Raw genomic sequence first — 12,550 nt, forward strand, 5'->3', positions numbered from 1 at the left:
AATATAACGTGAGACACATGATTGGTTGTTGGTCCAACTTATGGAGTTTTGATTACTTAAAGGGGGGGGGGGGTACGATTAGATGCGTGTAAAACCCCACATCAAGATTTTGTTAGAAGTCAACCCAGATACGATCAGCACTATCCAAGGAAGCTTCTTTTAACAAAAAATAGTAGAAAAATCATCATGCAGGCAGTCCAGACAGGAAGATTATTATGCTTCAGCCTTTGAAGATACAAAAGACACAATCCAAACATTAATATTTGATTATTTCCCCATACTTTTATATTACCATCCAAGGCTAAGCAATTCTTTAAAACAAAAAAGATACATTGAAAAACAAAAACTCATTTAGTCAATCCTAATGGACGCAACACATACCTTCTGCTTTCTAGGCTATACCTCAAATTGCTGCAAAGTAATCCTTGCTGAGCTTAGGGTCAGGTTTCATGGATTTCTCTCCGGGTTTCCACCCAGCTGGGCATACTTCATCTGGATTTTCCTGCACATACTGCAAGGCCTGCAGGACAGCAGTTATAGGCAAATTACAAGACGTTACATGCCAGACGGAAACCTTCCCCATGAAGTAACACGCAAAACCTTAAATTTCAACCATTACAACCCATTTGGATGCTCAAACCCATTTGGATGCTCACAGTGAGCCATATAAATGGCACATGATCCATGCATCCAAATGGAACTTAGTCAAGTGCAATACCAATCTGGGAAATTATAAGTACCTGGAGAGTCCTCATTGTTTCATCAACGCTCCGTCCAATAGCAAGATTGTTGATGGTGGAGTGCTGGATAATTCCCTCTTTATCTATAATGAAAAGCCCTCTCAATGCAATTCCCTGACATCCATAATGAATTTGTAAGAACAATATTGCAAAACATATTTACAACAAAGTACTCACTTCGGGGGAAAGTATAGTTAAAGATGATAGAGTGAGTGAGCCAGAAGTCATGGTTCTAGAAAGAAACTTTAGAATCTCTAATTATCAAGTGTTTTCTTTTTCCCTTACATTTGATCATAATTTTCTAGGTTTACCAAACAACTCCCCCCCCCCTGAACTTGGCAACTTTTTCCACTTTAGGGCCTGAAACTTTTTTTTGGTCCATGTTAAGCCCTAAACTTGACAATTGTTCCCACATTGGGGCTTGAACTTTTTTTTTGTCCAAGTTAATCACTGAGCTTGGCAATTGTTCACGAATTGGGCCTGAAATTTAGGGTTTTCAAGGACTAATTTGGACAAAGAAAAAAGGTTCAAGCTCCAAAGTGGGAACAACTGCCAAGTTCAGGACTAACTTGGATAAAAAAAGGTTCAAGCCTCAATGTTGGAACAATTGCCAAGTTCAAGGCCTAACTTGGAACAAAAAAAAACTTTAAACCCCAATGTGGGAAAAGTTGTCAAGTTCAGGGCCCAAAAAGCGATTTAACCCCCAAAAGAAGGAAAAATCAATTCTAAGGAAGCATTTTGATGAATGAATCAAACCCTAAGGGTTAAGAAATACTAGATATATAGGTATGTAAGAGTGGTATTCAGGAGCCTTTACCTTGCACGGTACATACTAAAAAATTTAACGAATAAATGATGCTTTGCTCATTCAGCATTAGATGCTAGCAACACGAGGTTAACAAACCTGATCAGGAATCAACACTCCATAGGCTTTGGCAATTGTCTTTGTGACATCAGATATGAGAGGATACTTCAAATCACCAAGACCACCTGACTTTCTATCTGTTTGAACCCAGGCAAGGTGAGAGAACTGCATCACAACAAGGTGAGATTTAAGTTTCGTTTCCCTTGAATACAAAAAACATAATATTAATTTGAATGCAACAAAGTAAACATTATCAGCTAATTACAAATACAGTTGCTACTAGAAATGTATTAATGCTTTGTTATACTGCACATTAACTATAACCAAAGCTATGATAAACATAAATATTATCTAGATTCCAAGATAAAAATAAAGATGCAAAGCATCAACTGCAAACATGCAAAACCAACTAAAAATAATAGATAAGAAGGGAAGCAGCACTAATGGTAAAATTACACAACTTTAAGATAGTTTTAAGTAACAGATACTAAATTGTTGCAGATCACTAATATGTTGTTGATTGCAGAATTTTTTTCGCAACTAGAACACAAACATTTTCCATTGATTTTCATTTCCTATTAACCACCTCTCTTTGTCCGGTCTAAAATGCTTGCTACCATGATGTAGCATTTCACCAAGGTAAAAAGCCAAAAGCTTAGCATTTCATCAAGGCTGCACAAATCTTCGAGACTTGCAGACAAAAAATATAGTGTATAAAACATAAGAATATAGATAAAACAATTACTTCACGAAATTTAGAGTGCAGTATGGTAGCAACAAATCTTAACGAGGAAAATGGTATTCAGAACACCACTGCTTGGCCAGATAGAAACATTGATCTCTATAAATTTATACAACTTTCCAGAAGAGTTTGAGTCAAAAGTAAGAGTCTTTGTAAAGGGTGACCGAATATACTTGTTTATTCAAGCCCCAAAAATTCATCCTCAGCTAAATTCTCCACACCCTAATTCTTTCTTTTATTTCTGATTTCGTTTACTTCTTTTATAATTTAACTCTAGTTCGGATTCTTATTGATTTCAGGTTTTTCAATTTGGCATCTAGGATTTGCATTCAATACCGAATTATATATGTACTCCATTCCAAATCCGGATTCTTCTTCCTTGATCCTTCTTTTTTATTTTTTTTAGTTCTTTTTTCTTTTCACTCTTAATTAGAAATTTGACTTACTTTTCCTTGTTAATTCCAGATCTGAACCGAAGCATCAATTTCAAACCAAATCAAGACTAAACCCTAAAACTAGAATTTAAATCTTGAGATTCCATATCATCTTTGATAGGACAATGGCAACTTGATGTCTTTATTTTGGATGTGTCTTTTTGCCTTGAATAAATTTATGCTGCATTTGGTGGTTGAGTTATCTTTTACCTTGTGTTTGACTAATTTTTAGGATACATGGTCATAGAGATTTGCAATTTTGCATTGCTTATATCATCACTGTAGTGGGTCTAAGACAAAATGAACCTGCAAACTACGTAAGGCTACAATGAAGACGTAAGCATACCTTTAAGAATCTTCTGCGACTGAAGGAAACTACTAAACTTTAATATAGGCAGAGAGGTATAAACATTTTTTGCTATAAACCAAGGAACTTACCACACTGTCAATAGAAACACCTAATATTTCGGTGTTTAGCTTCTCAAATTCTTCATAGCGGTCACTGAAAGCAGTAATCTCTGCAAGCAGGAAGCATTTTAGGAGGTGAAAGTAAGAATGAGACTCTAATATCATAGAAAACTATTAGGCTAGTTGTTCAGAGTGAAAGACACCTGTGGGGCAAACAAATGTGAAGTCCAACGGGTAAAAGAAGAGAATCACATATTTCTTCCCAATGTATTCAGAGAGCTTGACCTGAAAGAATAATGCATAGTTCAGAATAGAATTGGAAAAAACATATGTAATCATAACAAAAGAGGGAAAATTTTATTTAAGTGCCTATACTTGAGAACAATATCCACATAAGATACCTTAATGAACTCCTGGTCAAAGACGGCCTCAGCCTCAAAATCAGGGGCAGGATTTCCCACCAGTGGAAGCTCACTCTGAAAGAGATGATCGAAATATGAAACCGAATCATACATGAGAAATTATGTGGATAAAGAAATAGTTCACCATCAAAACATTCAGAATTCGTTTAGAATAAACATATCTCAAAACTAATTCTGAATTTCACTTAACATAATTTGCTCCTCTTTCTTCTTTTTCCTTTCTCCAAAAAGCTAAAATGTTTATTGAAAACAAACTAATTCATTTTAAACTAAATGATATAGATATCCATTTTCATTTGGAGCCCCCAACAAAACTCACCAAATGGAGTTAGCTTTGGCTTCCTATTTTGCCTTTACAATGGAGTCATAGACCCACATTTGCCGCGCTATTCCTTGGCAACACTAATTTTTTCCATCTTTGCATTAAAATCGAAACCAGATCCAAATTCCACACTCTGAATACATTCTAATAAAATCCTTTGCAAAAATAACTAAAGCCCAGAGACATCCTAATACATTATGTTTACAATTGTTGATATTAATAAAAGAAAGTAATTAAAACAAAGTAAACGTCACATTCCCTTTCCAGTCTAAATTCAACCATTTAAAAATTAGTAGAAACATGAAAAGAAAAAGCGAAATGGAGAAGAGAAAAACATACGGTGGCTTTGACGACGAAAGACTTGCGAGAAGGGGAGGCGCGGGAGAGGGAAAAGGAGGCGGGACGAGAAAGGAGAGGGGCAGGGAGACCAGTGAAGGGATTGGGGAGAGAAAGGGATTGGGAGAAGGGCTTGGAATTGGAGGAGAAAGCCCTTGGCTTAGAGGAGATGAGAGCCGCGGCCGATGAAGTAGCTGAGCAAGCCATCTCTCTCACTCGCTCACAGTTTGCAGTGAAAGAGAATATGGGCGAAGGATAAATGAAATAGCAGAGGGGAGTGGATAAGAAGATAAATAAGTGGACAGTTTGGGTTTGATCAGTGATGGGGGGGGGGGGGGGTTTATATTTGTTGCCTTACCCACTCACTCCTCACTCCACACATTTTGGTCTGTGAACTCAGGCCGAGCTTACACAACCTCATTTTGCCTTCGTTTTCTTTTACATTTGGGCTCTTAGCCCAATTTACCAACTTCTTCCTCAAACACACACAGGAAATATATAAAATCAACTTTGCATAATAATTAAACATGTTTAGTAGTGCTTAAAAAAACACTTTTAACTTACAAAGTGTTTTTGGAAGAAAAATTGTTGCTGAAATTTGTAGCTTTTTAAAATTACTTTTGAAAATAAGAAGTTAAAATTTTTAGTTTTTCATCTTCCGAAAGCACTTTTGGTGCTTACTTTTTCACCCTTTCAACAACATAGTATTTTCTCTTTCTTTTTTTCTTGGTACTTAATTATAAATGTGTTAAAATAATTAATTAAAAATAAAAAAATATTTTTTAAAATGATACAAATGTGTTAATATCTCATTACAAATATTTAATAGTTATATTTAAATATTTAAAATATAGTTTATATATTCGAATTAAATTGTATAAATAATTAATATTTATTGCTCAAAAATATTTAAAATTTATATTTCATATATTAAAATATTATAATAATTTTTTATATTATTACTAAAATATAATAATATTAACTAATTTGAACATTATTTAAATGCATATTTGATACTTGATAATATCATATTTAAAATGGATATTTTATTTCCCAAAAGTACTTTTTAGAGCAATGCTAAACACTCAAATCTTAAACCAAACTTTTAAAAAGTAAATCTCAAAAACATTTTTCCACTACACTTTTTTAAAAATACTTTTCAAAAGCATGGCTAAACTAACCCTAATTCTTCAATATTATTAGGACTTTGTGGCGTATCATTTGAAAAAGCTTACGTGGCCTATCATTATTCCATCCTCGTGATCAACTTGGGCATATCCAAAACATTATATGGGATTCTATTGCTTGGATTAAAATGCTATATTCTTCTAAGTAAGTCTAGTATCTTGGACTGATATAAAGACACGATGTAACTGGTGTTCTAATAATTGTTGAGTCCTGTAAAAGAATCTGTCAAGAATAACATCCGTTGAATATCATTCTGAGGAGTACATTCAACTACCTTCTGCAAAGAAAGTGTGTAATGAGATTTGAATTATAGGGTGAAGCATGTGATCCATCAATTGGGCGAAATGTGTAAAAGGTGGTTAATTGTAGAGGTTGGCACATAGCTATCCACCAACTAAGAACTAGAAAAGTATTCGCCAAAGTCTAAGAAAGAACCCAAACCCTTGAGTTGAAATATTCTACGACCTCGTAAAAAGGTAATAATGAGTAAGACTCACTAAGTTCCTTTGAACTTATATGTGTCTTTTGGTAAGCAAGTTTGAGAATTAAACTAGTGCGCTAGGAAGGACCAAGCCAGGGATGCGCCATGGTGGTAGAGAGACATTCATAGAATATGTTTTTCAAATGACAAGTACGTAGTAATATACGCTATGAATATGTCTATCAAACACTTTGTTTTAAGGTTTTATTTTAACTTTGAAGTTTGTAACAAACTATAAATATATTACTCAAACCAATTGACTTAGAAAAAATTTTAAAAAGATAACTAGTACTTTCAATATAGCTTTCGTAGATTGTAAAATTTTGCTAAGTATGTAAATATCATGACAACTTACATTTGAATCCGTTAAATCAAGTCAGATATCGAGTGTTACAACAAACTTTAATTACATCATATTATCTTACAGTTGATTGTAACTTATCCACTGCTTTCTTCATTGTTTTAACATCCTTCACCCTAATTCATTCTAGAGCTGCTCATGGGCCAGGCCAGGCCTAGAAAAAAATTTCGGCCCGGCCCGAAATATGGGCCTAGAATTTTTCCCAGGCCCAGCCCGGGAAAAAATTCATAAGCCCGGGCCCGGCCCGTTTTTTAAATAAATACCAAAAATTTATTTTAAAATTAAAAAAAAATTAAAAATGTATTTTAAAAAAATTTTAAAATTAAAAAAATTTTTAAAAAAAATTTTAAAAGTATTTTAAAATTAAAAAAATTAAAAAATTAAAATATTTATTATATTCGGGCCGGGCCGGGCCGGGCTCGGGCCAAAAAAGTGGTGCCCGAGGCCCGGCCCGTTTTTTAATCGGGCCTCATTTTTTTGCCCAAGCCCATATTTTGGGCGGGCCGTCGGGCCGGGCCGCCCGGCCCATGAGCACCTCTAATTCATTCTAACTTTGCATATATATCTTTTATTTAAATTACATATTGCCCATCCACAATGAAAGTAAATAGACAAGACACAAGCACGAAATCGTGGATGTAAAGAATTGCAAGTTTTATATATTATACCACGTACAAAAGGGTAGGGGTGAGCAAAACTCGATTTGACTCGAAAAAATAAAAAAAAATTCGAATTTTGAGTTAAACGAATCGAGTTATTCGAGTTAATCGAGTTATTCGAATCAACTCGAATTTTTTTTTCGAATTTCGAGTTCGAATCGAGTTGAGTTTTCAAATTCGAATAACTCGAATAATTCGAATAATTCGAATATCAAACTATAATATTTTACATTTTTACCCCAAACTCCCAAACCTTTTTACTTTTCCTTCAAAACTTTTACTCCTTCCCACTTTCCCCCAAAACTTTTAATCCCCTCCCCTCCCAACCCCCCAATCTACCCAGAACCCATTTTTCACCAAAATTTTACTCTCCCATTTACTTTTTCTCAAAATTTTACTCTCAAAAACTCTCAAAACCTTTTATTTTCCCCCAAAATTTTTACTCCCTCTCACTTTTCCCCTAAAACTTTTATTTCATTCCCATCTCACCCCCATCTATCCCAAACCCTCCCCTCTCCAATTTTTTTTAATATTTTCCCTCCAAAATTTTACTCTCCCTATTTACTTTCCCTTAAACTTTTATTCTCCAAAACTTTTTATTTTTCCCCTAAACTTTTACTTCTCACCCTTTGCTCTAAAATAAAAAATCAAAATTATCCCCAAAAAATCACTAAACATAAATAGTAATAATTTTATTTATATCTACTATTTATATTATTAAATTAAATTTCATATTTTATATTATTTATATTATTGAATTGTTTAGTCATATTGAATATTTATATTAAAATTGAATTATTAGTTATGCCATAAAATATTCGTGTTAAAATTTTATATTTGTATCAATTTCACATTTTATTTTTAAAATAATTTTTATTAAAAAATTATATTTTTACATTTAATATATTTTTTAATTCCAAAATATATAGTGATAAGAATCTGAAGATAATTGAAACAACTAAGCAAGCAAAGAAGCTAACCAGTATATAAAAAATTAATAAATAAATTATGAGGTGATGAAAGTTAATTAAAAAATTGATTAAGGTGGATAAATTTTATTACGATGGGTGACAATGGTTACAAGGACCCAAAATTATTTTTTAAAATTTAACTCGAACAAATATATTCAATTCGATTCGATTCGAATTTTATCTCACTCGACTCGATTCGAGAAAACTTCAAATAAAGTTAGGATGATAAAATGAGATTCGAAAACTCGATTAACTTGAAAATTTTCGATTCAATTCGATTCGATCGAATGCTCACCCCTACAAAAGGGCATACATTTAGAGAAGCATTTAAAAAAAGAAAAAAAAATTACACCTTATGCCCAAGACACAAAACTTCCAACAAAAAAAGCTTTAACATATTTTTGAATAAAAACATAATATATTATTATACGGAGAGGGGAAAAATGATGAGTGGGATTACGGACTTGGTATTCAAGAAACAAAAAAATCTTCGTACAAATTTGGTTTGTTTTATTACAAATTAAATTAATTTTGTGTTTTGGTGCGGCGGAGCTTGAGACGAGCCTGTTGGAGCCTAGAGTTACTTGGGGAATAGGGAATCGAGTCATCATCGTTGTCGAACTCGTACTCCGTTGGGCTGGTGTCCTCTTGGGATTGACTGAACCTGGGTGAGTTGACTCGGTTTATCGCTGCTGAACTCCAAGCCTTGTTCCTCGCCATCGGACTCCGTAAACCATTTGGAGACGGTGGCAGTGGAACGTTTAGACTTCGATCATCAGATTTCTACAGAAAAAGAAACATGAAAGCGTTTGACATAATTTTCATTTCAAAGCTAAGAAATGGTGGTAGGGATGGTTACCTTATGGACTTGATCAACATGATTGACTTGCTTGACAGCTTGATTGAGCTTTGCAGATTGGCCTGCTAAATATTGGAACATTTCGAAGAATTTAGTCAACCCCATTTCTGAGCAGTTTGACCAGTAATGCATAAACACGTTCCATGCTCGAGCTCTCATCTCCATGATCTTTCGATCCACTTCTGTTTCATGTTTCGCCACGTATGGCCGCACGAAGGTATCGTACACAAAATTGGTTCCCTGCATTTTGTCATATAATTGTGAATTGAGTTTAAAGATTTGCGCAAGGAAAAGGGGTCAATGAAATGAATTCCCTCTACGATTCGATGACTACCTTGATTTTTGGATACCATAGGTAGATAACGAATGCAAACTTCATCTCGCCATACATGGGCAACCTTCAGTATTATTCATATATATGTTATTCATTTAAACCCTATTTGTAATGTTAAACAAAACCATAACCCTATACTATATCTTATACCAGGAAACGAATATGTCGGTTATCCTCTCAATAATTGTCAAAAACGCCACAAGGATCCTGCAAATTTCATGAGTTCCACAAGTCAATACTATTTTTTAAATCAAATTACACTAAATAAAATATATTCTGGTTGGGACAATGTGAAGGGGGCCCATATTTTGATACCAGTATTTACACCAAAATCTGAGTTCTTCAATCTCAACCCTGTTCTTCTCCACCATTTTAAAGCACTCAAATGCTGGATATGCATATCCAAAAACCAACCTGAGTTTATAACATAATTACCATGATTAACATCTTATTCCAAAAATCTAGTCAACCATTTCTTTATTATTTATTAACATGAAAAGAACACTAACAAGGAAAATGAGGAACCCCCAATGACTTACAATAGCAATCTGTTCAAGAAATCACCCAACATTTTTTTAATTTATTCTTTTTTTCTGCTATCACCCGTGCTAATTTTCCTGGGCAAATTTTTGAATGATTATTATTCATTAAACTTTGGCGAAACACAAAAGAACAAGACAACAACCCACAATTCCAAACCTGTTTCCGAAACCAAAAAAGGATGAAACACCAAATGAATTAATGAAGTCTCCTGAGGTATGGCTCCAAAAATAAGGAAAGTTTAAAAAACCAAAAACCCTGCAAAAAAAAAAAAAAGAGAAGAAAAGAATCAGAAAAAGAAAAGAGAGAAAAGCTTGTTAATTGGAAATTGAGGATTAAAATAAGTTTACAACCTCTGAAACAAACTGATGATAAAAACTAAAGGATCAGTTTGATTCTGGGGAGAAAAAAAATTGAAAGAAATGTAATAGAATTTTTTATATTGAAAACGGAATAGATAAATAGATGGATTTATAGCATTTGATACTAATAAGTTGGTTTTATTGATGATAATAATAGAAGGAAAATAACGGTTTTACCGTTTGATAGTTATGCTTTTCCTCTTCCCGCTATTTTCGCCTTTTGATATAGAAACTCTGAAAATTTGCACATCCACATTAATTATTTTCTTTAAAAATATTATGAGTAATTTTTTTTTATTTAAAAGAAAAACACAAAAAGCCATGCTATTATTTTAATACTGAATTAAGAAAAAACCATAGATATAGTACCAACGCACTCATGAGTAAAATTCCATTACTAAATTCGAGATTTCCATATTAACTAATTTTATACTAACAAATCTATTATCAAATTAATCATCCATATATATATAATTTATATTTAAACATGTGTTGTCTCCAAAATTCAAATTTATATTCTCTGAAAAGTACAATGTATCATATCATTGTATCGTACTTATTGGTATATTTAAAATTAGTTAATATGCATTTTATACTAGTAATATTAGTATAAATATGTCAGTAATAGACTTTTATACTAGCAATACAAAAATATGAGTAATTGATGATTAGGGCATTTTAGAGGAGTTAAAACTAATTAAAAAAAAGTACAAAAGACCAAGAATTATGGTGCAGATTTTGATGTTGCGCACCTACATGAGAAAATTTTTCAAGATGTGTAACGTCACGATTCAACTGTGCAATGTCACGACGTTCTAAGGCATCTTAACCTATTTTCTGTTGGGGATAAGGTCTCACTGTGTTCATAAGATTTGGAAAGCTTGGGATCCCCTCTCCAACAGTATACATAGATGAATTCCCCATTCCTATTATAAGGAATTCATTACTAAAGAAAGAGATAGTAGCTCTGCACAGATTGTAGGCAATTGATGGAAAATGATAAATTCTCCATATCTGTTACAAGGGATTTATTAGATGAATTGGTAGGTGCAAAATGCTTTTCGAGGATTGATATGAAGTTTGATTATTACAAATAAGAATTAAAAAGGAATATATACCAAAGAATGCATTTAGAACTCATCATGGCCACCTTTGGTTTAACTAATGCACTCGCTACTTTTCAATCACTTATGAATGACATATTTTCTCCCTACTTGAAAAAAAATTTGTGCTTATCCCTTTCTATGACATTTTGGTGGATAGAATTAACTTGGACATCCACCTGAAACATTTACAGTTTGTGCTTGAAACATTGAGGTCTAACCAACTCTTTGCAAAGAAGAGCAAGTGTCTTTTTTGGACAACCAGGGATGGAGTATTTAAGCCACATAATATTACCTACTGGGGTTTCTACTAATATAGAAAAGATTGAAGCAATGAAGAAGTGGCCACTACCAAGAAACATTGAAGTCTTTGAGAGGGTTCCTTGGGTAAATAGGTTACAACATGAAGTTTATTAGAAATTTTGGGGAAACCAACAAGCCATTGATTTATCTATTGAGAAAACAAGGGTTTCGATGGCATTTTGAAGCTATTGCAACTTTTAATAAGCTGAAAGAGTCAACGTGCAGAGCTCCAGTATTGGTTTTGCCTAAGTTTAACAAACCCTTCTACTTCGAGACTGATGCTAGCTCAAGAGGGATAAGGGTTGTGATTTCTCAAGATGGAAGGGCAATTGCTTACTTAAGTAAGGCCTTAATGCCTAAAAATGTGACTTATCCATTTATGAAAAAAATTGTAGTTTGTCATTTTAATGGCAGTGTCCAAGTGGAGACATTACTTGGAGTGTGGTCTCTTTGTGATCAAAACTGGCCATGAGTCTCTTAAATATTTTCTCGAGAAAAAGTTAACAACTATTTGTTGGAAAGAGGTGGAAGATAAATAATTATTTGGTGGAGGAAGAAACAGCCTTGGGAAGGAATTTGAAAATTAACTCACTTGTATTATAATTTTGTGTCTTTCACTCTCTCTTGCTATACTTCATCACGTACAAGTCTTTATATAGAACTTGTAAGTGACTACTGGTTTCAATACATTCATGTATCCTAGTTAAGTACATTCATACATGACTATTAGATTCATCCACTCTAAATACATTCATTAAATACAAATACATGCAAGTAAATGAGCAAATACATTCTAGAATATTCAAATTATAATATTCAACACTTCCTCTTAATTTAAAAAATTCTTGATTACACCAAGTTTTCCACTCATTCTTCGAAAATCTTCTATCTTGAGAGGTTTTGTAAAAATAACCGCCACTTGATCTTGACTCTTCACAAACTTAAGCTCCACTTCCTTATTGGCAATATGCTCTATGATAAAATGATATCTTGTGTCTATATATTTTTTTCGATCATGGAACATAGGATTTTTCGCAAGTGCTTGTGCAGACTTGTTATCAATGCAAATTTTGGTTACTGCTACTTGTGGCAAGTGAAGTTCTTTCAACAATCCTCTAAA

At 33.3% G+C, this 12,550-nt stretch overlaps 2 protein-coding genes across 3 annotated transcripts; both read right to left on the reverse strand.

Annotated features, from left to right (window-relative positions):
- Window positions 1-200: 200 nt before the first annotated feature.
- On the reverse strand, window positions 201-4,739 carry LOC107898212 (2-Cys peroxiredoxin BAS1, chloroplastic). The gene is made up of 7 exons (XM_016823742.2): window positions 4,273-4,739; window positions 3,591-3,665; window positions 3,393-3,474; window positions 3,220-3,299; window positions 1,645-1,770; window positions 741-854; window positions 201-520 (listed from the first exon to the last, which is right to left on the reverse strand). The coding sequence occupies exons 1-7, from the start codon at window positions 4,474-4,476 to the stop codon at window positions 404-406; spliced, it is 798 nt and encodes a 265-aa protein (XP_016679231.2). The 5' UTR covers window positions 4,477-4,739; the 3' UTR covers window positions 201-403.
- Window positions 4,740-8,178: 3,439 nt separating this feature from the next.
- On the reverse strand, window positions 8,179-10,121 carry LOC107898438 (putative HVA22-like protein g). 2 transcript variants are annotated; one of them, XM_016823916.2, is made up of 8 exons: window positions 10,016-10,121; window positions 9,822-9,920; window positions 9,662-9,739; window positions 9,438-9,536; window positions 9,273-9,329; window positions 9,123-9,186; window positions 8,789-9,028; window positions 8,179-8,712 (listed from the first exon to the last, which is right to left on the reverse strand). In XM_016823916.2, the coding sequence occupies exons 3-8, from the start codon at window positions 9,691-9,693 to the stop codon at window positions 8,455-8,457; spliced, it is 750 nt and encodes a 249-aa protein (XP_016679405.1). In that variant the 5' UTR covers window positions 9,694-9,739; window positions 9,822-9,920; window positions 10,016-10,121; the 3' UTR covers window positions 8,179-8,454. The 2 variants fall into 2 exon arrangements, with proteins under 2 accessions (XP_016679405.1, XP_016679406.1); XM_016823917.2 differs by having other exon boundaries at window positions 9,632-9,739; window positions 10,016-10,071.
- Between the last annotated feature and the right edge of the window lie 2,429 nt (window positions 10,122-12,550).

The sequence above is a fragment of the Gossypium hirsutum genome, chromosome D04 (assembly GCF_007990345.1).
Source record: "Gossypium hirsutum isolate 1008001.06 chromosome D04, Gossypium_hirsutum_v2.1, whole genome shotgun sequence".
Lineage (NCBI taxonomy): Eukaryota > Viridiplantae > Streptophyta > Magnoliopsida > Malvales > Malvaceae > Gossypium > Gossypium hirsutum.

Coding starts and splice junctions, on each gene's coding strand:
- LOC107898438 (XM_016823916.2), bottom strand. CDS start 9,693: ATGTTGGGTGATTTCTTGAACAGATTGCTATT. Junction 9,537..9,661: donor TTCTTGAACAGATTGCTATT/GTAAGTCATTGG, acceptor TTATAAACTCAG/GTTGGTTTTTGGATATGCAT. Junction 8,713..8,788: donor ATGTTGATCAAGTCCATAAG/GTAACCATCCCT, acceptor CTTTTTCTGTAG/AAATCTGATGATCGAAGTCT.
- LOC107898212 (XM_016823742.2), bottom strand. CDS start 4,476: ATGGCTTGCTCAGCTACTTCATCGGCCGCGGCTCTCATCTCCTCTAAG. Junction 3,666..4,272: donor CTTTCGTCGTCAAAGCCACC/GTATGTTTTTCT, acceptor CATCTCTTTCAG/AGTGAGCTTCCACTGGTGGG. Junction 3,475..3,590: donor TTGACCAGGAGTTCATTAAG/GTATCTTATGTG, acceptor TTATTCTTTCAG/GTCAAGCTCTCTGAATACAT.